Genomic DNA, 21,042 nt, shown 5'->3' with positions numbered 1-21,042 from the left:
TGGCCTGGCCTTTATAAAACAGCTCTCCACAAGCTGCTTCTTCAAATAATCAATGGTGACTAGGGAACACTAAAAAAAAAAAAAAGCCGGCAAAATGACTCTACGGGGTTTACTGTTCAATGTAAAAGGTTTGGATACGAAACGGCAGTGAAAGTTATCTCTGGACAGTTCTCTGAAAGGGCTAAAAAAAGGAAGTGAAAAAAGGCAAGAATTCAGCACTAAAACCACACCTGGAACAAACAGGGCATTTCAGGGAGAGAAAAAAAAAATCAGAAAATGAGCAAGTGTAGGTGATTACTCATGGTCGGTATGAATCTGAAAAGGGCAGGGTCTACGGCCATACCACCCTGAACGCGCCCGATCTCATCTGAAAAGGGCAGGTCTCAGTCTGATTGAGTCCTGTCTTCACATGAACTGACTGCTAGTCTTCCCCTTTGACTGTCACTCAAATTTACTGAGTGACCATCTTCTCAACTTGCAAATTCCTTTGCTCTCAATTCAGAGTTCTAAAATTTCCTCTCCACATATTTTATCTGATGGTACACTCACTGACACTTAGTCTCATTATTAAGAACTGGCAACCATATAACATTTTAAAGTCCTCTGGGTCATATAAACAAGTCACAAGGAACCAGGAAGACATTGTTAAAGAGATTACTTAAAACAAGATTATATGATAAGCTTTATTCAGGAAAAGGTACCTAACTGAATCAGTAAATATTGACTCAGCACTTTGAAGGCAGTGTATTAGGTTAGTGAAGCATATCAAAAGCCTAGTTTTACATTACATAAACCTAAATCTGTTTGAGAAAGCGTGTGTGTGTGTGTGTGTGTGTGTGTGTGTGTGTGTGTGTGTGTGTGTGTGTGTGTGTGTGGTAGGGGAACTATATCCATAGTCGATGTTGTAAAAGAAAAGTAAAGTAATGTTCTGGATTAAAGGAGGCTAAAGAGATATGACAACTGAGCCAGACTGGGATCCTATACTGGAGGAAGGGAACATGCTAAAAAGATTGTTGGATAAACTGATAAAATTGGAATATCAGTAATATATTAGAATACAATAGGTAATGAGGGGAATAGATGAAGGTGGTCAAAGGGTACAAACCTCTAGTTATAAGATGAATACATTCTGGGGATGAAATGTACAGCAAAGTGACTATAGTTAACAACACTGAATTGTATCTTTGAAAGTTGCTAAGAGAGGTAAAAGTTCTCATCACAAGAAAAAAGTAACTAAAAAGAAAAAAGAGAAAAAAAAGAAAAAAGTAACTATGTGAGGTGATGAATGTGTTAATTAATATTATTGTGGCTATCATTTTTCAATATATACATATATAAAATCACTGTTGTACAGCTTAAACTTGTACAGTGTTATATGTCAGTCACATCTCAATAAAGCTGGAAAAAAAGAATACATAATATTTTATATTAATATTATTACAGCACTTGATAGGTGTGGTAAGTATAAATTACATACTAGATTTCAAAGACTTAATATGAAAAAGAATATACAATGTAATAATAATTTTAAAATATTGATAACATTGAATAATATTTTGGATATATCAGGTTAAATAAAATATATATTGCCAAAGTTAATTTAACTTGTTTATCCAAAGTTAATTTAACGTGTTTATTTTTACTTTTTAAATGTGACTACTAGAAAATTTGTAGTGATTATGTATGTGGCCTGAATGATGTTTTTATTAGCTAGGACTGAGACAGAGAGCATACACAAATGAGGCAAAATGTTAACAATACAACAGATGCTTCTGGGTAAAAGACATACAGGTGTTCCTCAGACTGTTTGCAAATTTTGCAACTTTTCTGTAAATATGAAATTATTTCCAAATAAAAGTTTTAAAAATGTTTAGTTTTACATCAAAGATAAACAGAAATTAAAGACAACTTTGAAGATGGGCTAATGACCTCTCTGAAGTTTAAAACAAGGATGAGTGTAGAGATATTTTAGATATGATTGAGTTAGAGAGGCCTAATATAATCAGGAGGATCATGGTCTGAGATGACCCAACCGATAGCAACATTCCAGATTAGCCTCAGAAAGGAAGCCCAATAAATGCAGGGACTCACCCCTCTGGAAAGAAGGCATTGATGATCCGGTCCCCCAGTGGGTTGATGGCAAGTTCTGGAATCCGCTGAAAGTCTTCCCGGCTGCCAAGAGAATCACCTTGGGTTAGAGACCATTGGCCCTTAGCATGAACTCCTTCAGTCATGCTAGAGTACAACCTAGCAAGGATATTACCTCCTGGAATTTACTTCTGTGGCAAATTATACCAAATAACTGCAAAGAATAGCACTTTAATAGCTGCCAAGTGTTTCTTGCACCAACTCTGGAGTGGAAGAAGCCAGGTTTGACTATGCCACATTCTAGTGAATTCAGCACACAGGTTATGTCAGTAAACCAACTGACAAGCAAATACTAAGCTGTCCCTGTAAATGATTCCTTGAACATTACTATTTTGTACTTAGTAAGTTTGGAGGATGAAGAGCAACTGCAAAGTATCAAACACTGTAGAGCTTGAATATGGGAGGAAAAATTCAGAGGGGCTTCTGTACCCTTGATAAGAAGATATACAGCACTTATGAAATGCAAGGAATTCTTAGGTGATATTTACATCTAAGTAGAGAATAAAACATGACAGGGACTTCCCTGGTGATCCAGTGGTTGAGATTCCATGCTCCCAATGCAGGGGGCCTGGGTTCAATCTCTGGTCGGGGAACTAGATCCCGTATGCCGCAACTAAAAGATCCCACATCCCGCAACTAAAGATCCCATGTGCCGCAACTAAGGTCCAGTGCAGCTAAAAAAAAAAAAAAAAAAAAAAAAAAAGAATAAAATGTGACAACTAACTGACTGGCCTTTTCTCCATTGCCTTCTACAGACTAGAAGTATTTAACAACGGAATATGGCAAGAGCAGTCATCCTCTCAGAACTTGAAGTCTGTTGAAGTGAATATTGTTAGTTACCATTCACTGTATATACATTATGTGCCATTCTAACTCTGTTTATATACTTCATCGCATTTCTTTATGTCACCACTTTATCTATACCCTTTTAGAGCTGAGGAAATTGATTTTTTTTGGCCGTGCCATGTGGCATGCGAGATCTTAGTTCCCTGACCAGGGATAGAACCCATGCCCCCTGCAATGGGAGCATGGTGTCTTAACCACTGGACTGCCAGGGAAGACCCAGAGCTGAGGAAGTTGAGAGTCAGTGAGATAAAGTAACTCGTCCAGTGCTACAGAGGTAAAAAGTGGCAGAACTGCAATTTAAATCTAAGTCTGTAAGTCAAAGCACATGTTCTTTTTCCTAAAAAACCACACTTCTTTCCCATAGTACATAAACTTTTTGAAAGAAAGGTGCTCTCCCAAAAAACGTTCAGTAACCGTTTTTTTAAAAATTCTTTGGTTGATATTCTGTGCCAAAACTATAAAGCTACCTACAACATAGACAATATATGTACAAAATATCAATGTCATAAAGGACAGAGAAAGGCAGAGGGTTGTTCTAGATCAAAGAGGACTTAAGAGACATACAACTGAACTCAATGCATGATCCTAGACTGGGAAAAAAAACTGTTATGAAGGACAATACTGAGCCAATAGGTAAAAATGGAATATGGACCATATAGAATACGGAATATTATATAATAGTACTGTATCAAAATGCTAAATTTCTTGATTTTGATATGAGAATGTCCTTGTTATAGGGAATACACCTGAAGTAGGTGGTAAAATGTTAACAAGTGGTAAATGTGGGTATCGAGTATATGAAGTTCTTTGCATTATTCCTGCAACTTTTCTGTAAGTTTGAAATTATTTCCAGATAAAAAGGGGGAAAAAAGGAATACAAACTCAAAAGGTGATTCCTGCCTTCAAGACGTTTACTAACAGAAGAGATAAAACTTATTCCTTCACCTTCTTTGCACTAGAAGCTAATGAAATGTTCGTATTTTACCCAGGAGCCTTCAACTCTCTGGTCCTCTTGTGGTTTAACATTTACAGGTTGCTTAATTAATTCAACAAGCTCGTCTCCACCACATCTGGTGGTGACACAGGTAGAAAATGACCCAGGGGACTAAGCACAAAGTTCTGGTACAATAATTCCCGATTCTAATCTTCTTTCATCATTTAGGGTAATAATTTTCATATCAGTTAATGAATTAGAAGAAGCCATTCATAAGATAACTAGGTTGCTTAAAATGATGAAAGAAAGAAAATTACTGAGGTCCTGATTATTTAATTCCACAAACATGTACTAAGCTCTTATTATATAATGTGTTCTATGATACAAAGTCTACATTATCAACACAATGTAGCTCCTCTTGTTTGACAGAGGTTAAGAAACAATAATTACTCCCTTTTAAATGAAGATTAAAGCTGATTTGAATTGCAAGGCCACATACCTCAGTTTAATGTCTAACGAGCTTAAGTAATTTTAGCTGCAAAAAGATACAGTTTAAATACCAGGCCTAGTATCAGGTGCTGAGTCCACAACCTAGCCTAACCCCTTCGGTCTCAATGAAGAATCTAGTCGTGGACTTCCAATGTCAATAAGGACCTAAACCTTGTCTTATGACACTTTTAAACTTTACTCTTAGAATTTAGATTGTATATAAAATGGGGTCTATAAGATCAAGGGGAATACAGTTGAAAATATAAATATAAAAATGAAAGAGTATAAAAAATAGTTTATAAACTGTTAAACAATATACAGTTTATTATTGTTGGTTGTTCTATAGTGGAATGGAGATCATCTGGACGGTATCTCTAAAACTCAGCTTCTCAAATTTGTCTGCCAACACAAATCTAATGGAGAAAAAGAAATACTCCAAGCAGCTCACATACCACAAGTGTTATAATTCATTCAAAATGCAAATTTTTGTGTGCTCATTAAAAAACATACCAATATTATATTCTATCTCATAGTATACCTAGGAAAATCTTCCTTGAGGATTAAGACATTATTACTGGTAGTAGGCAAATCCAAGAGCAGAACCATGTATAATGGCATTTTTTATGGCCAAAAAATTCACAATGAAGAATTGTTTTCCAGATATGCACAAGCACAGAGATGCTCTGGGAAACCAGTTTTAGAGACCTTAGTAACCAGAAATGCCATCCCTCTACACTGATCTTCACTGTTCAAGTTCTTTCTCTTACACAGAGATGTAGCCTCACAGTTAACTTCTTATATTTTAAGGACTCAGGGTATATGCTTAGATAACTTATACATAATGAGGACATTAAAGTCTGCTAGTTGGACATACCTGTGGAAACACACGTTCAATTAAGAAAACAGTTTTGGGGCTTCCCTGGTGGCGCAGTGGTTGAGAGTCTGCCTGCCAGTGCAGGGCACACGGGTTTGAGCCCTGGTCTGGGAGGATCCCACATGCCGCGGAGCAACTAGGCCCGTGAGCGACAATTACTGAGCCTGCGCGTCTAGAGCCTGTGCTCCGCAACAAGAGAGGCCGCGATAGCGAGAGGCCCGCGCACCGCGATGAAGAGTGGCCCCCGCTTGCCACAACTGGAGAAAGCCCTCGCACAGAAACGAAGACCCAACACAGCCATAAATAAATAAATAAATAAATAAATAAAATTAAACTTTAAAAAAAAAAAAAAGAAAACAGTTTTCTAGGGACTTCCCTGGTGGCGCAGTGGATAAGACTCCACGCTCCCAATGCAGGGGGCCCGGGTTCGATCCCTGGTCAGGGAACTAGATCCTACACGCATGCTGCAACTAAGAGTTTGCATGCCACAACTAAGGAGGCCGCCTGCTGCAACTAAGGAGGCCTGGAGCCGCAACTGGGACCTGGCGCAACCAAATAAATAAAATAATTAATTAATTTTTTTAAAAAAAGAAGTTTTCCACATTTTAGTATAATAGAGATAAATCATTTACTATTTATATTTATTATGTAATTATTTGTATTTATTAACATTGAAATGACAATAATTTCCGTTATCTAAAACATTTAATATTTTAAATTAAATTGATAAAAATGATTTTTTTTGTCTTGGTAATACAATTTTTTTTCAGATTTGCCAGGTGAGGGAAGTAGCAGTTAGAAAAACTAATTAAAGGAACTCTTAAAGAATGGGTTGGCTGCCCACTGTTGCCAGGACCCATCCCAAGAATATAAAACCATTCGTCCCCAGGATAAAAATGGAGAACTGCTATGGAAAGAAACTGAAAGATCCACCTGGGCAGGGTTTCGGCCAAGTGTGGGAGGCTGGCTCCCCAGGAACACAGTCTTTTTATTTGTGGAAGAGAGTTTCAAATTTGTCCCCTTGCTCCCTGACCGTATGCCCTAAAGTGAGGTCTAGCAACTTACTGGCCCTGCTCAGAGTATAGAGGGCTTGAAGTCAGTCCTTCCATCCAGGCAAAGACCTATGGAGAAAGCAACCACAAACAAGCCCATGCCAGTTTCCTACAGTAATCCATCCACACTTTTTCATAAATATGAATGGACAACCAACACTTACTGACATTTTGGGAAAATCAATAACATAAAAAAGTAGGATCAAGATGAACAGAGATAATCATAATTCAGGGAACAAAAAGGAGTTCTGAAAGATTCTAGTAAGTAACGCAATAGATATTTGAAAAGTTCTTGCATCTGTAAAACAAAAATAAGCTACTATGATAGAGCAGAGGTCAGAGAACGAGATAGTTTCTTGGAAATTAAAAATATGATTGTGGACAAGTTCATCAAAAGGTCTACAAAATAAATTCAAGGATATCTTTCAGAAAGCAATGGAAAAAAATCAGAAAATATGAGAGAAAATTGAGTCATGGTGGTCCAATAGCCAACCAACAGAAATGCCATAAAAATCAATAAAGAAATAAGAGGGGGAGGAAATAAAGAAATAGCAGAAGAAAACTTTCCAGCTAAAGGACATATTTTTAACTTTTTTTTTGGCCGTGCTGCATAGCATGTGGGATCTTAGTTCCCCAACCAGGGATTGAACCCTCGCCCCCTGCATTGGAAGTGTGGAGTCTTAACCACTGGACTGCCAGGGACATCCCTAAAGGATGTATTTTTAGATTGAGAAGGTTCACCTGATACTGGGCAATGAATAATGAAAAATAACCCACAAAAAGGTACAACTTTGTGAAATTTCAGAACATCAGGAGGGGATATTTGAAGGTTTCAGAGAGGAAAAAAAAAGATTATCTACCAAAAGAATGAGAATTAGACTGGCATCGTGGTTCTGTGAAACTCCATTCTGGAATGACTGATACCATTGTGTACAAAGCAAGTGCTTATCCAGGATATTGTAATCATCTGCCCTCTTGGATAAAGTCAAAGAAGAAAATGAGTCTCAAAAGCACTTAGTTTTTAAGCAGATAAATGGCTACCATTCAGGACACAATCTCTTAGAATTTATAGGTAATCTTATTTATTTGTTTGTTTGTTTACTTATTTATTATTAATTTTTTTTTGGCTGCACCTTGCGGCTTTTGGGATCTTAGTTCCCCAACCAGGGAGTGAACCTGGGCCCCTGGCAGTGAAAGCGCTGAGTCCTAACCACTGGACCGCCAGGGGATTCCCTAGAGGTAATCTTTTTTAAACTGATATATAACAACACAGCCAACTAGTAATTTCAGTAATAACTTTCTCGCAGAGTTTAACTGGTCTGTACTGTCCCCTGTAGTCAATTTAACCTGCATGGATTTACCATCCAGGAATATTTTTCATCATGGTATTATTTGAGAAAAAGTACCTGACAAAAATCCAATACGAAAATTGCTCAAAAAAATTGCTCAATGCACAGGATATTTTTAAAGTAAACTTTTAATGAAGTATAACATACATACAGGGAAGAGCAGAAATCACAAGCATTCAGTATGATGAATTTTCACCAAGTGAAGATTATAACCAGCACCCAAATCAAAAAATCGATTACTATCAGTACCCAGATACCCCCTTCATGTTCCTTTTGTCTCTATCTGCTCCCCTCCCCAAAGGGTAGTCATTATCCTGACATCTAACACAGTAGATTAGATCAGCACCAAGGATATTTAAACAAAAGAAACCTTCTTTGTATTCAGTTAATGACCAGGCTCTCACCCTGATCTAACCTACAAAGGACCATTTCAGGGCACCTTATAGGACCCAGCTGGCTTTTCAAAGACCAATTTCAATGGCAGTGGTAGAAATATTTCACCCAAAATAATGGCACCTGAAGAAAGTAAGATATGTGAGGTTATAGTATATATTTATATTCTGTGAAATACCGATCTAAAGATTACCAATCATTTTAACTCAACACCTATTGGTAGGCCAAGGAATTAGTGTTCTATAAAACATACTTTGGGGGTGAATCTCTGAAAGCATTTTGCAGAAGCTCCATTTCTAACCAAAGCCTTCCATAGTTTCTGCTTCATGTTCCCACTGAGACTGACACTTTTACAAAAGGAGTACAGGGGCTTCCCTGGTGGTGCAGTGGTTAAGAATCCATGTGCCAATGCAGGGGACACGGGTTCGAGCCCTGGTCCAGGAAGATCCCACATGCTGTGGAGCAACGAAGCCCGTGTGCCACAACTACTGAGCCTACGCTCTAGAGCCCGTGCACCACACTACTGAAGGCTGCATGCCACAACTACTGAAGCCCGCGCGCCTAGAGCCCGTGCTCCACAACAAAAGAAGCCACTACAATGAGAAGCCCGCGCACCACAACGAAGAGTAGCCCCCACTCGCTGCAACTAGAGAAAAGCCTGCGCACAGCAACGAAGACCCAACACAGGCAAAATAAATTAATTAATTAAATAAATAAATTTAAAAAAAAAAGGAGTACAGAATACCTTGGACGGTACACTATAGTCTCTCACTCTGCAGAATCTGGCTTCAAGCTACAGACATAGAGCATCTTGGGAGAGGAAAGTGAAGAAAATGTGGAAGGAAAAATATTTCTCCTACTAACTTTCTTAGGAAAGTGGGGCCTGTTAAAGGTAACAAAAGACTGGAGGTAACTTATATTCGGCTGAGCACCCTAATGGGTTCTAGAAAGGTCAAGACAGGCCTTGAGCTGAGTTTGGCAGTAAAGGCTGGAGAGAGCTAAATCACTCTATTACTATAAAAGAATTCTGAGTTTACCAGGTTATCTCTACGGCTGGAGGGAGTAGAAAAGATGGGGTTGGCGGAGAGGGGACGACAATCTATAACGAGATGGCCATTGTCGGAGGCACAGCCAGTGTGAAATCCCTGATATTGGGAGGGTCCAACAAAATGATTTATTGATATATACACAGTTGACCCTTGAACAACATGGGTTTGAACTGTGTGGGTCCATCCATGCATGGATTTTTTTCAGTAGTTAATACTTCAGTACTACAGGATCCATCATTGGTTGAATCTGCAGATGTGGAACCACGTACACCGAGGGCAGACTATAAGTTATTCTCGGATTTGACTGTGCAGAGGGCCACCACCTCTAACCCTTGCATTGTTCAAGGGTCAACTGTAACATGCTACTTGTTTACTATGTAGTACAATGGGGTAATTTCTTCTTACACTCAAGGTGGCTTGGGGCTTTTGCCGTATTTTAATCCACACCATGATGGAGATCAAAGAACAGATTTCAGATCAAGTGCTTTGTAAAGCTGAATACAAAAAAATCAGCTAGACTCAGGTAACCATGAAATCAAAAATTATCCTATCACTTCCTACCACCTCTTCCCCTACCAAGAATTTGTAGAAACCAGAACAGAAAGCAGTGCCTAGTGCATCATAGGTATTCAATAAATACCTATCAAATGAGTGAGTTAGTTCACTGGCTTTCCATAGAGTGTGAAATTATGTTTTAGGGGCAGAGCAAATCTTGCCTAGATTTTAAGGAGCAGGTAACACTAACTGACACATGGAAAGTTTTCACCTTTTCTGAGGAGAAACAGCTCCTTTTACAAAAGATTTTCCATTGTTTTCCAGCAAACAATGAAAGTGATTAAAGCACACATTTACAAATCACCCACTGTCTAGAAAGAAGAAAAGGACTCAAAACTAATGTGAATTCTATATCTTCACTTAGTGGTTAAATCTGAATTTATGAGGAAGACGTAATGCCAAACTCAAGTAAATTATTCAAGTATTTGGGCTGAAGGAAAAATAGAAATTTCTAGTCTGGTTAATTTTTCTAATACAAATTTATATAGTCTCCTCAACAAATGGTGCTGGAACAGCTAGATATCCACAGGCCAAAAAATAAAGTTTGACTCTTACATTTCTATCTATCGTTACACACACACACATTTTGTTTTGTTTTGTTTTGTTTTGGCTGCACCGCGCGGCATGTAGGATCTTAGTTCCTGGACCAGGGATGGAACCCGCGCCCCTGCAGTGGGTTAAGTGCATAGTCTTAACCACTGGACCACCAGGGAAGTCCCTTCTTTTTTTTTCATTTTGTATAAATACACCAAAAAATACATATATATATTGCGTGTGTGTATACATATACATACAAAAAACTCAAAATGACAAACATCCAGTTAAAAAATAGGCAAAGGACTTGAATAGGCATTTCTCCAAAGAAGACATACAAATGGTCAACCAGCACATAGAAAAGATGCTTAACGTCATTAGCCACCAGGGAACTGCAAACCAAAACCACAGTGACCTACCACTCACATCCACTAGAATAGCTAAAATCAAAAGAGAGATAATAAGTGCTGATGAGGATGTGGAGAAATTTGAACCCTCATTACATTGCTGGTGGGAATGTAAAACAGTACAGAGCTGTGCAAGAGTTTGGTGGGTCTTCAATAAATTAAGCATAAAATTACCATGTGACCCACAATTCTACTCCTAGGTATATGCCCGAGAGAATTAAAACGTAAGTCCACACAAAAATGTTCATAGGAGCCAAAAGGTGTTAACAACTCAAATCTCCACCATCTGATGAATGGATGAACAAAATGTGGTCTATGCATACAACGGAATATTATTCAGCCATAAAAAGGAAAGAAGTACTGATACACACTATAACATGGAAGCATCTTGAACATGTTAGGGGACTTCCCTGGTGGCAGAGTGGTTAAGAATCCGCCTGCCAATGCAGGGGACACAGGTTCAAGCCCTGGTCTGGGAAGATCCCACAGGCCGTGGAGCAACCAAGCCCGTGTGCCACAACTACTGAGCCTGTGCTCTAGAGCTCGCGAACCACAACTACTGAAGCCCGCGCGCCTACAGCCCGTGCTCCGCAACAACAGAAGCCACCGCAATGAGAAGCCCACACACTGCAACGAAGAGTAGCCCCCGCTCACTGCAACTAGAGAAAGCCTGCCCGCAGCAACGAAGACCCAAGGCAGACAAAAATAAAATAAATAAAATAAATAAATTAAAAAAAAAAAAAAAAGAAAACATCATGTTAAACGAAAGAGTCTGTCACAAAAGGCCACATACTGCATGATTCCATTTATATGAAATGTCCATAGAGAGAGGAATGGGAAGTGACTGCTCAATGGGTATGAGGTTTCCATCTGAGCTGATGAAAATGTTCTACAACTAGACTGTGGTAATACATAAACGTATTATACAGTGTTGTGAATGTACTTAATGCCACTAAAATGTACACTTTGAAATGGTAAATATTATGTTATGTGTATTTTGCCTCAATTAAGAAAAGACAAAGAGGGGACTTCTCTGGCGGTCCAGTGGTTAAGACTCTGCGCTTCCACTGCAGGGGGCTCGGGTTCGATCACTGGCCAGGGAACTAAGATCCTGCATGCTGAGCAGTGTGGTAAAAAAAAGAAAAAGAAAAAGTACTTAGTGTGGTCTTTGCACGTGATAGGTATTCCGTAGTCATTGACTTTAATGACTGGGCAGCATGGTTTTGGTCAATTCCAGCTTACAGTGAAGCCAGATTTTGACCTAAACAAACATGGCCCTATGGATTTATCAGCATTTTCTAGCTCTTCTGCCTGAGGATTATGCACAAAGGCTTAGCAACTATATTCCTCCCCCCGTTATGCTACACCCCACACCTATGCTACAAGGCTTCTAAAGAAGTCCTCCATTGTTTCTTGACAGCCGCCAGAAAGGCAAACAGCTTCATTCTATATCAGTCAATCAAAGCTGAGGAACAATAGTAACAAAATGCTGTTACTGAGAGTTAGGTTGGGAGGTGGTGGTAAGGAGATATTTCATTTGACTATAAGACAATTACAAATATGAAATGATACAGCATTACATTACTCTGAAATCATATACTTACTCAAGACCAGTTTCTCAACTGTGGCACTACTGACATTTAGAGGAGATTGTCCTGTGCATTTTAGGATGTTCAGCAGCATTCCTGGCCTCTACCCACTAGACATCAGTAGCATTCCCCAGCTGTGACAATCAAAAATGTCTCCAGATATTTGGCCACCCAAGGGAAAATAGCCCTCAGTTGAGAACCACTGCTCTAGACAAAAATACTGAACATCTTATCTAACATTAATACATATAAACTGATGTACCCTAGGAATATGGGTTGGTTTGGGAAATGAGAGAGGGGAAAGGACAAACAACCTACACCATCTTGGATTGCTATGGGTCAGCCTCCTGAAAGCTAACATGTTTGGGAAAGAGCTGTGGGAAAACTCAAGCAGAGAGAGCCGAAATTCCCGCAGGTACACTCATAGGACCAGAGCAATGGCCACCCAAACCAAGGGGAGCTGGAGTAAAGCAGCAAGCACCTAGTGATAAATGTAAATTCATTGTTCTGCTTAGTATTTAAGTCCCTTGTGGATCAATGATACTCAAAGATGAGTGAAGAAATGGTCCCTGTTCTCTGCATGCCAGATGCCTATTGTGTCTGCTCTCTGGATAAAGGCAGCTATTCAGACGTTGTCAGAAAATAAAGAAAGGAACTGCCTACCTGAGAGTCCCATTCTCTCCTTTGTCCAGGCTGGTGAACCGGCTGTAGAGGCGGGTGATCTGACTGTGGGAAACTAAAGAACACAAAATTAGTCCCAGTTGGAGAAGTTGCCCTCCACTCGAACTGAACCTGAATGTGGCCCTTCAGAAGCCAGCTGCCCTTCTGGTCCCGGGCCACCATTAAACGCTTCAAAGTCAGTAAAGTGGGCCGAAATCTCAACTCCAACTCACCTCTAGAGTGTCAAGGCAGAAAGAATGAAAGGAGTTAGAAAATAAACTAAATCAAGAGTAAACAAAATTGACTCTCAGGAATGAAGTCTAGGCTTAATTAAGACTGTGTTAAATGTCAGGTAGTTAAGATTTAACAAAACAAGGCCAAATTTAGTTTGAAAGGAAATTGTGAAATTCTCACCTTTCAGTACCCTGACTGAGAGGCTATGAAAATGCACGCTTTGATTAAAAACACATCTCTATTAATCAGTTTGACGTTTCAGGCTGGCACAGCTGGGTAGGTAACTTGTGTTGAATTAAAGATCGGGGCTTGTGAAACAGCTTGTATTTTAAAAATCTGATTTACTCCTACCCCAAGCATCAGTGGCTTTATCTTTTCCCTCAGGACTGATCTTCGGGTAAAAGATCACCACAGCCTTGGGTCAGCCTCTTCTCTGTGATGGCATGACCTCCACTGAGTTCCCAGTAAAGGAAAGGGCTCCAAGAAAGGAAATTAGGTAATTTGTAAAATGGTCATGTTATCATCAGATGACATCTACAAGGAAGCTGTTTTGCTCCTCATTTTGGACTAACTTAGGCACAAGCTGACAATTATGAGGTAATAACTACAGGTAGACAATGAAACTTTGAAAATGCAAAAAGGAATTTCTGGGAAATAGTTTAGTCTCATGGCAGATTGGAGGTAGGAGGAAAAAAAAAGTTATCAAAGAAGAAAAGACAACAGCCAAAAAGGGTGTGGCAAGTGTGGACTTTGTCCTAGGCTGTACCTTCACGGGTAAAGGGGTGGCTGAGGGAGTTCTGATAGTTGTCTTCCTCCCCCAGCTCAAGGAACAAAAATCCACCTGCGGTTTTAGGAACAATGGGATAAAATAAACAGGGGCACGGGCAGGAGAAACAGGAAGTGAGTGGCCCAGAGCTAGGATGAGAGGACACACTGGGCAAAGCTGTGAATTCTTCAGCGTCAGGTTTCAGCGCAGGCTGGGCTCCGTTCTGTACTACTGGCTCTCTAAGGAGAGCAGAGAGCAGAGGAGAAGGCAGAACCATTCCCAGCCAGGGCAGAGCCAGCAGGGGTCCAGACACTGAAGCAGTTGTGGACCTTTCTGCTAGTCAGGTAGGTGTCAGTAGCTTGGTGTACACCCTTGTGAGTCAGGTTGACAGGTTCTGATTCCAATCACGGCACCACAGCTTACCAGTGAGGGGTGGGTGAGTGGGGTTGTGGAGTGAATTAACAGAATCCAGGAGAGGAAAGTGCTTGGCAAAGGTCTGGCACTTGGTAAGCACTCCAGGTTAGCTATTATCATCATTATCCTTACATTGTGAGCCTGCAGGTACAGTTTTACTGCTGTACTAATTAATCTCCAGCTTTCTCCTGATTCTGCCAGTCACAACCATTTTCTTCAGGAACCTGACGAGGCTTTGGCCTCGGGCCTCAAAGGCTGCTCTAGAACTAAAGTTCCCTTTAGTTTTCACAAAATAAGTCAGTTAAAGAATGACTAACTTTCCCAAAAGATTTTTTGAAAAAACAAAATTCGTTCACAATCTCAACACCACTGCTTTCATTTCTTCATATATCATCTAATATGTCACTGTGTACATTACATAAACATAATAGCTTATTTTTCATTTATTAATTCATAATTTTTCTATATTGGAGTCCTGTTTAATAACTGCATAATATTTAGTCCACTGAGTATTATATATTTCAGGTTACTTTTCTTTAACAAGGAACACATTCAAATTGCAGTTCGTTTTATACTAGTTTTTTTTGTTGTTTGTTTGAGAAAACAATCTATCCACATGGTAAAAATGGTACAAAAGTGATCATAATGAAAAGTCACCCTAACAACTGCGTTCCTCAGTCTCCCTTGCCAGAGTCAAACACTATTACCAGTTTACTGTGAATCCTTCTAGAAATTCCGTATGTATGTATATATAAGTATGTACAGCAAGTTATAAAATGTTTAAGTTGGAAGAAATGTTGTCACCTTGTCCAAGTTCTTCAACTAACAAGTGAGCCATCAGACATCTTTCTAATCTAGAACACCATCCAAAAGAAAGGGACACTGAAGCCTTATAGTACGATTTTAAAAATTCCCTTAGTGAGTAATGGTATGACATTACATCCCATATTTCAGAAAAAGAGATCAGTTTATGGCTGCTTGAGTTCATAATTTACCAATATGTTAAAAATAAATGTGTAAATAAGTATCCAAACAACCATAAAACTGCTATCTTCCAGGACAAACTGGGCTATGTGGAAATCAGTGGAGAAATGTACAACCAAATGCCAACTTTTAACACAACTCAATATGGTTACATCTCAATCTACCTCCTAAATTTCGGAACTAATGGTACAATCATATTGTTACAAAGAGCTCTGTTAGAACAGAAGAAGAAGGAGGAGAAAGAGACGAAGGAGAAGCAGCAGCAGCAAGTAAGCAGGCTTTAATTCAGGTGCTAAACTCACTATGACAAAGAATATAAAGCAAACTCCAAGGTGTATACCTCAGAGTAACGTCAAGGAGCAAAAAGGTATTGGAACTGCCACAAATGAAGGCAGGACAAGTTTCCAGTAAACTATTCTTACCAGAAGGCACTAGGCTAGCAGGACAAGTGCCCAAAACCTGCATCATTCTTGGAAACCCAAAGGAAGTCTCAGGAGTTGACAATTACTCTCAGAAAAGGTTGTGAATGTGGGCATATCTTGAATGAAGCTATATTTTTCTCCACTGATGGGCAAATAATTAGTTTCTATTGTTGAAAGGTTACTCAAAAGACACTGCTAATCTTCCTGACTAAATGCCTTTCTATCATCACTGTGCTCAGAGAAAGAAGGCATTTGAGAGAAATGCCAAGCCCTAAGGAGGAAAAGCAAAGTGAAGAGTAAAAATGAAAAGGGAATAAGAAAAAAAGTCATTTTGCCCTTGCCTTTATCCTAAATCTTAACGCAGAAGAACAGATTAATAACCTAGGTAAAGCATATACGTGCAACCGAAGGTAACTCTCAAAAGATTGAGAGGCTGAAGCCTGCACCCCTAACCATTCCTCCTGAACACTCCACACCCCAATATTTCGCATTTCCCCTAGCAAGAGGACTTCAAGAGCTGGCCGACTCTCTCAGGAAACCTATAGATTAAGAGACTTAAAAGAGATTAAAAACAAAAACTTTATTATAACTGGGGAAGTTTGAATATGGACTGAATGATAGATAATATTTATAGAATTATTGTCAACTTTCTTAGGTGTGATAATAGTATTCAGGTTATGTAGGGAAAAAAATCCTTATTCTCAGGAGATACATGCAGAAGGCTTAAGGGGTGAAGAGTTCTAATATCTGCAGCTTTAAAATGGTTCATCAAAAAAATATATATAGGGCTTCCCCGCTGGCACAGTGGCTAAGAACCCGCCTGCCAATGCAGGGGACACGGGTTCAAGCCCTGGTCCGGGAAGATCCCACATGCTGCGGAGCAACTAAGCCCGTGCGCCACAACTACTGAGCCTGCACTCTAGAGCCCACGAGCCACATCTACTGAGCCTACGTGCCACAACTACTGAAGCCCACGCGCCTACAGCCCATTCTCCGCAACAAGAGAAGCCACCGCAATGAGAAGCCCGTGCACCGCAATGAAGAGTAGCCCCCGCTTGCTGCAACTAGAGAAAGCATGCCCGCAGCAACGAAGACCCAACGCAGCCAAAAATAAAAAAATAGGAACTGGAAGACAGCAGCAGGGTCTTCTGTAGTGACAGAACCTTCAGGCACTATGGCAAGGCAGATGAGGGCCATGAAGGGGTTCTGCATTTTGAGGCAGGAGCAGCCTGAAGTTGAACTTCCACTAACATTCTAGCCCAGAAAATTATTCTCAAGCAATTGCCTTTGCCTGTCTTGTGCTCTTTGTTGCAACTACAGAGAAACCCACACTAGTTCTATCATCACTACACCCTTTCAAACAAACAAAACCTCACTGGCCTGTAAAACTTACTTCCCAAGCCTGTTCAATATCTTTGCCACGTCACATGACACACACCAGAAGGTAGAGGCTAAAAATAAATCAATCGGCATTTATTACTACTCAGCTGGCATGAGTTGTTTCTCACAGATTATGTGGCTATTTTTTTTTAAAGGTTTTAAGTAATTCACAGCCAGGTTATTACCACACAGTTAAGTGAACTAAAGGTGGAGAATACAGAAACTCCCAAGACACTTATGACCTTTCCCTTAATGACAACTTTTATTGAAATGATTTTAATTTATGGAAATGCTGACGAGTGAAAGAAGGTGACAGAACTAAGACAATATAGCAAATGTTTTACGCCAACACAGTGTTTTTAGACAGTGTTTTTTAAACTGTTAGAAACAACAGGATTTCTACTCCTTTCAAAGTTTTATTTCCTTAGAATTGGGAAAACCTGATTCCTAATCCAATATCCCCTGAAAATAGGAAAAGTGTAAAATGCTGTCACCTCTCCAGTTATATAGCTCAAGACATAGTTTTTATAACTAGCATATGCTAATGGTATTTTCCCAATAAGATGATTGTTATCTATGGTTCAAAAGGTAATAGCTAACACCTGGTGCTCATTACATATCCAGACACTATTCTAAGTAGTTTACATTTTTCTCATTTTATTCTCACTAGGAATCCTATAAAGTAGGTACTATTATTATTATTCCCATTTACAGATGACAAACTTGAGGCTTACAAGGAATTCTTACTTAGAATTACTTTTCCAAACACTTAGAGATTAAATTTCAAATACCGAATAACCTAGTCATACATGAATTCTAATCAATTTAGACTTATGAATGCAAAGCTTTCACACTGAATATAAAGTCAGTTTTACTCAATTATGCTACATTTTCTTACTGACAAAGCGAGTAGTGAAATGTCTTATACTTGTTCTTAACTTGAAGTGTTTCTGATTGATAGCTCCCCAAACTCTTAACAGAACAAGAAGCAGAGGAAAATAGGACTAATTCCACCTCTCTACCCCACCCTCAGGTATCCATTGTTTTTATTCTTCTAAACCTTTTGCATCATGCTAAAATTAATGCTTTAAAAATCAACTCTGCTGATCGGCACTAACTGGATAAATTGATGGCTCAACTCCCAGAGCAGAAGAATGACAGGTAGCATGCTGGGGGAGAAAGCACCTGGAAGCCACCCAAAATGCCCTAGGTTAATTTATCCAAATCTAATCAATTCATGCATGTATCAAGGCCCAATTCCTGTCCTCCTCAAGGCCAGCGCACAAGGACTCTTCCCTGAGTTCTGAAAGAGGTGCCACACAATTTCAGGTACCGTATGTCCTGATGCTAATCCTAACTCCTGTGGGCTTATCTCCATGACAGGTTTGTGAGCATCTTTTGTCACCATCTGCTTTGAGTACCCAGTATCGTACTGAATATAGACACTGCAAAAATTCAATAAGTACTTGTTTCATTAGGCTTTCTGGCTCAATACACACATTAGTACTGGTTGTGGCTGAGTCCCTCAGGCTTGATTCACTTTTCGGCAACTAGGAAAACAGCTCTGCAGGAGTACTCAGTTCTCACAAGGTCACACAGTAAAATATAACCCAGAGTCCTAAGGCAATCAAGGCCACTTTCATTTGGTCAAATGTAATAAAACCAGAATGGGATTATTGCTCCCTTCCTCTTGAGGCAAAAATAGCTTTTTCCCACCCTCACTCTGGTTTACAGTCCCTCATTATGTGACTTTTTATTTTAAGCATGAATGCTTTAACTCTGGTGTCACCTTAGACCTACAGTAGTTCTTATGTTCTCACAAGTGTGGCCAGAGGTCATAACCACAAAATGTAATAAAACGTTTGCTGAGTCCAAACTGCCTACATTTCTACTCTTGGAGTCAGGGTAAGTCATAAAATGACCATAAGGTCAAGTGCCCAAATAAGTACTGCACATTATAAACAGCTAACTACTTTCTGTCATTCATTCAAAATCATCAAAAGGACTACATTGGTAGGCGGTGAGGTCCTTAAAGTCTTTATGGAGAGGCTTAATGAAGGTAAGTTAGGAGATGCTGAAAGCAGTAAACCAATTTGAAAAGGGATGAGGCTAGATAACACCCCTTCCAACTTGAAGATTCTAGAAAGTTGAACTTGTCAGAAAGCATGGGACAGCATTTCATTTATCTCAGGCCACCATTGCCTGAATAATTCTGAGGTTCCCCCAGCACTCGATATTATCTGCGAATGGACCACTGAGTTATTTACTGGCCATCTCATTATCAAAGACAGGTATCATGAAGACTCAGAGCATGGATGTTTACATAACTCATGTAAAATACAAGAGTCATAATGAATTACTGAGAATAGAAAATAATGTATGCATTATCAAGGGCTACACAAATGTATGATGGTGTTTTACCGGGCTTCTGAATTCCCAAAACTCTGTTGCCCCTTTCAAGTTAATGAGGAAGAGACTGGACTGTAAAAAATCAGTTCCTAGTACAAATTCACACTGAGGTTTTTGGAGCACATCCAATTTCCACGGCGACTGCATGAAGTACACCAGCATAGTAGAAATCAATAGATCTGAAATTAGGACAGCAAGCATCCTCACTGTAAATAAAAAACTGGTAGTCAACAGTATCTGTGCTTTCTCTCCACAAGCTCAGAATGAAAGAAGTCTCATACTCAGATCCCCGATTCTTTAAGGTATCCCGTCCCGTCTTCCAAAGCCTTACTGTACGATCTCACTTTCTGGATTTATTTTTCCGGTTGTGGCAAGAATTTATTTGATTTCCCACAGTTGTCAGTGATTTTAAGTCCTTGCCCAGAAACATCACAGGAACGGACAGAATGTTTTCTACAGAATCCATCCACAGTTCCTGAATTTGAGGTTGGTGCGAGGAAAGATAAAGGAAAAGAGTTCGGGGGCTTTCAAGAACAGGGGTAAGAGAAAAGAGCGGGATCAGTGATCTACGGGTGATCATGACTCCCGCCTTTGATGGGAAGGACAGCCCCACAAGAGGCACTGCCCCGCTCCAGGCAGCTGTAGCTTAAGAACAGGTCCTCCATCATCCCCGAAGCTCCAGCGCTGGAGGCTGCACAGGACCCCCCCAACCTCCCGGCACCTCATCTCCAGACCTCAGCGACAGTCGCCCTTGGTCCTGAGGCCAGCCAGAGGCGCTCGGCCGCGTTCCCACCCCCTACCCGAACTCACAGCCAGTTTCCTTCTTGATCTCCTCGAGCTCTTCGTCCCGCAGTAACGTGGAGGCCCGGGACCCCATCACCGAGCCGGGAGCTCCTCGGGGAGCAGCGGCGCCAGAAGCAACAGCGGCAGCGGTAGGGAGGGAAGAAGGGGAGGAAGGGCCAGGGGTCAAGAAGGGAGAGGGCAGTGGTTCTACTGCGGACTGGGAAGGGAACCCAGGGGTGGCGCGCGGGGGAGGGCGGCCCGGAGGCCCAGCCAATTGGGAGTGAGGCTGAGCCCAGCGCCGGAGCCGACGTCGACGTTCCTAGCTCCAGCCCCCGAATGAATCAGCCCAGCGCCGGGCCGGGTCTAGCTAAAGACGGACCACGCCCCCGGAAACATGATGCCACCGGCCTTAAAGGGGCAATTCTGGCCCTAGCGCCCGCAATTAAAAGGGCAACGCCACTGACCCACTGTTTTACAACACAATAACGTGTGGCAGGCGGTGTAGCCAACCTGTTTCTCACAGAACTCTAACACTAGAAATCCCACCCTACGGTTGGCATGGATTGCGGAGAGAAACAATAAAAACAGACAAAACGTCGCTTGGGTGAACGCTAGGGTGTGTCTCCTGGGAACTGCATGCTGGGAGTTGCACCTCCTGATTCTTCCTAGGGGCCCTCTCTCCTCCCGGCCGCAAGGGGCGCTCGGGAGCCAGCCTCGGGACTGCGCGCCGATTGGCTCCTCGGGAAACAGACGGGAGCGCTGGTTCAGGCC

At 40.6% G+C, this 21,042-nt stretch overlaps 1 protein-coding gene across 1 annotated transcript in view; it reads right to left on the bottom strand.

The window, feature by feature from the left end:
• CHP1 (calcineurin like EF-hand protein 1) overlaps positions 1–20,595 on the bottom strand; it is a 37,997-nt gene extending 17,402 nt beyond the window's left edge. The window contains exons 1-3 of the mRNA XM_068549609.1: positions 20,299–20,595; positions 12,883–12,955; positions 2,092–2,172 (exon numbers count right to left, since the gene is read on the bottom strand). Of these exons, the coding sequence (XP_068405710.1) occupies positions 2,092–2,172; positions 12,883–12,955; positions 20,299–20,365 (221 nt within the window). The 5' untranslated portion in view covers positions 20,366–20,595. The remainder of the gene's footprint in view (positions 1–2,091; positions 2,173–12,882; positions 12,956–20,298) is intronic.
• Between the last annotated feature and the right edge of the window lie 447 nt (positions 20,596–21,042).

This window comes from Eschrichtius robustus, chromosome 1 (assembly GCF_028021215.1).
Source record: "Eschrichtius robustus isolate mEscRob2 chromosome 1, mEscRob2.pri, whole genome shotgun sequence".
Classification (NCBI taxonomy): domain Eukaryota; kingdom Metazoa; phylum Chordata; class Mammalia; order Artiodactyla; family Eschrichtiidae; genus Eschrichtius; species Eschrichtius robustus.
The sequence above is the reverse complement of the archived record's forward strand: the minus strand, read 5'-3'. Positions and strand labels throughout refer to the sequence as shown.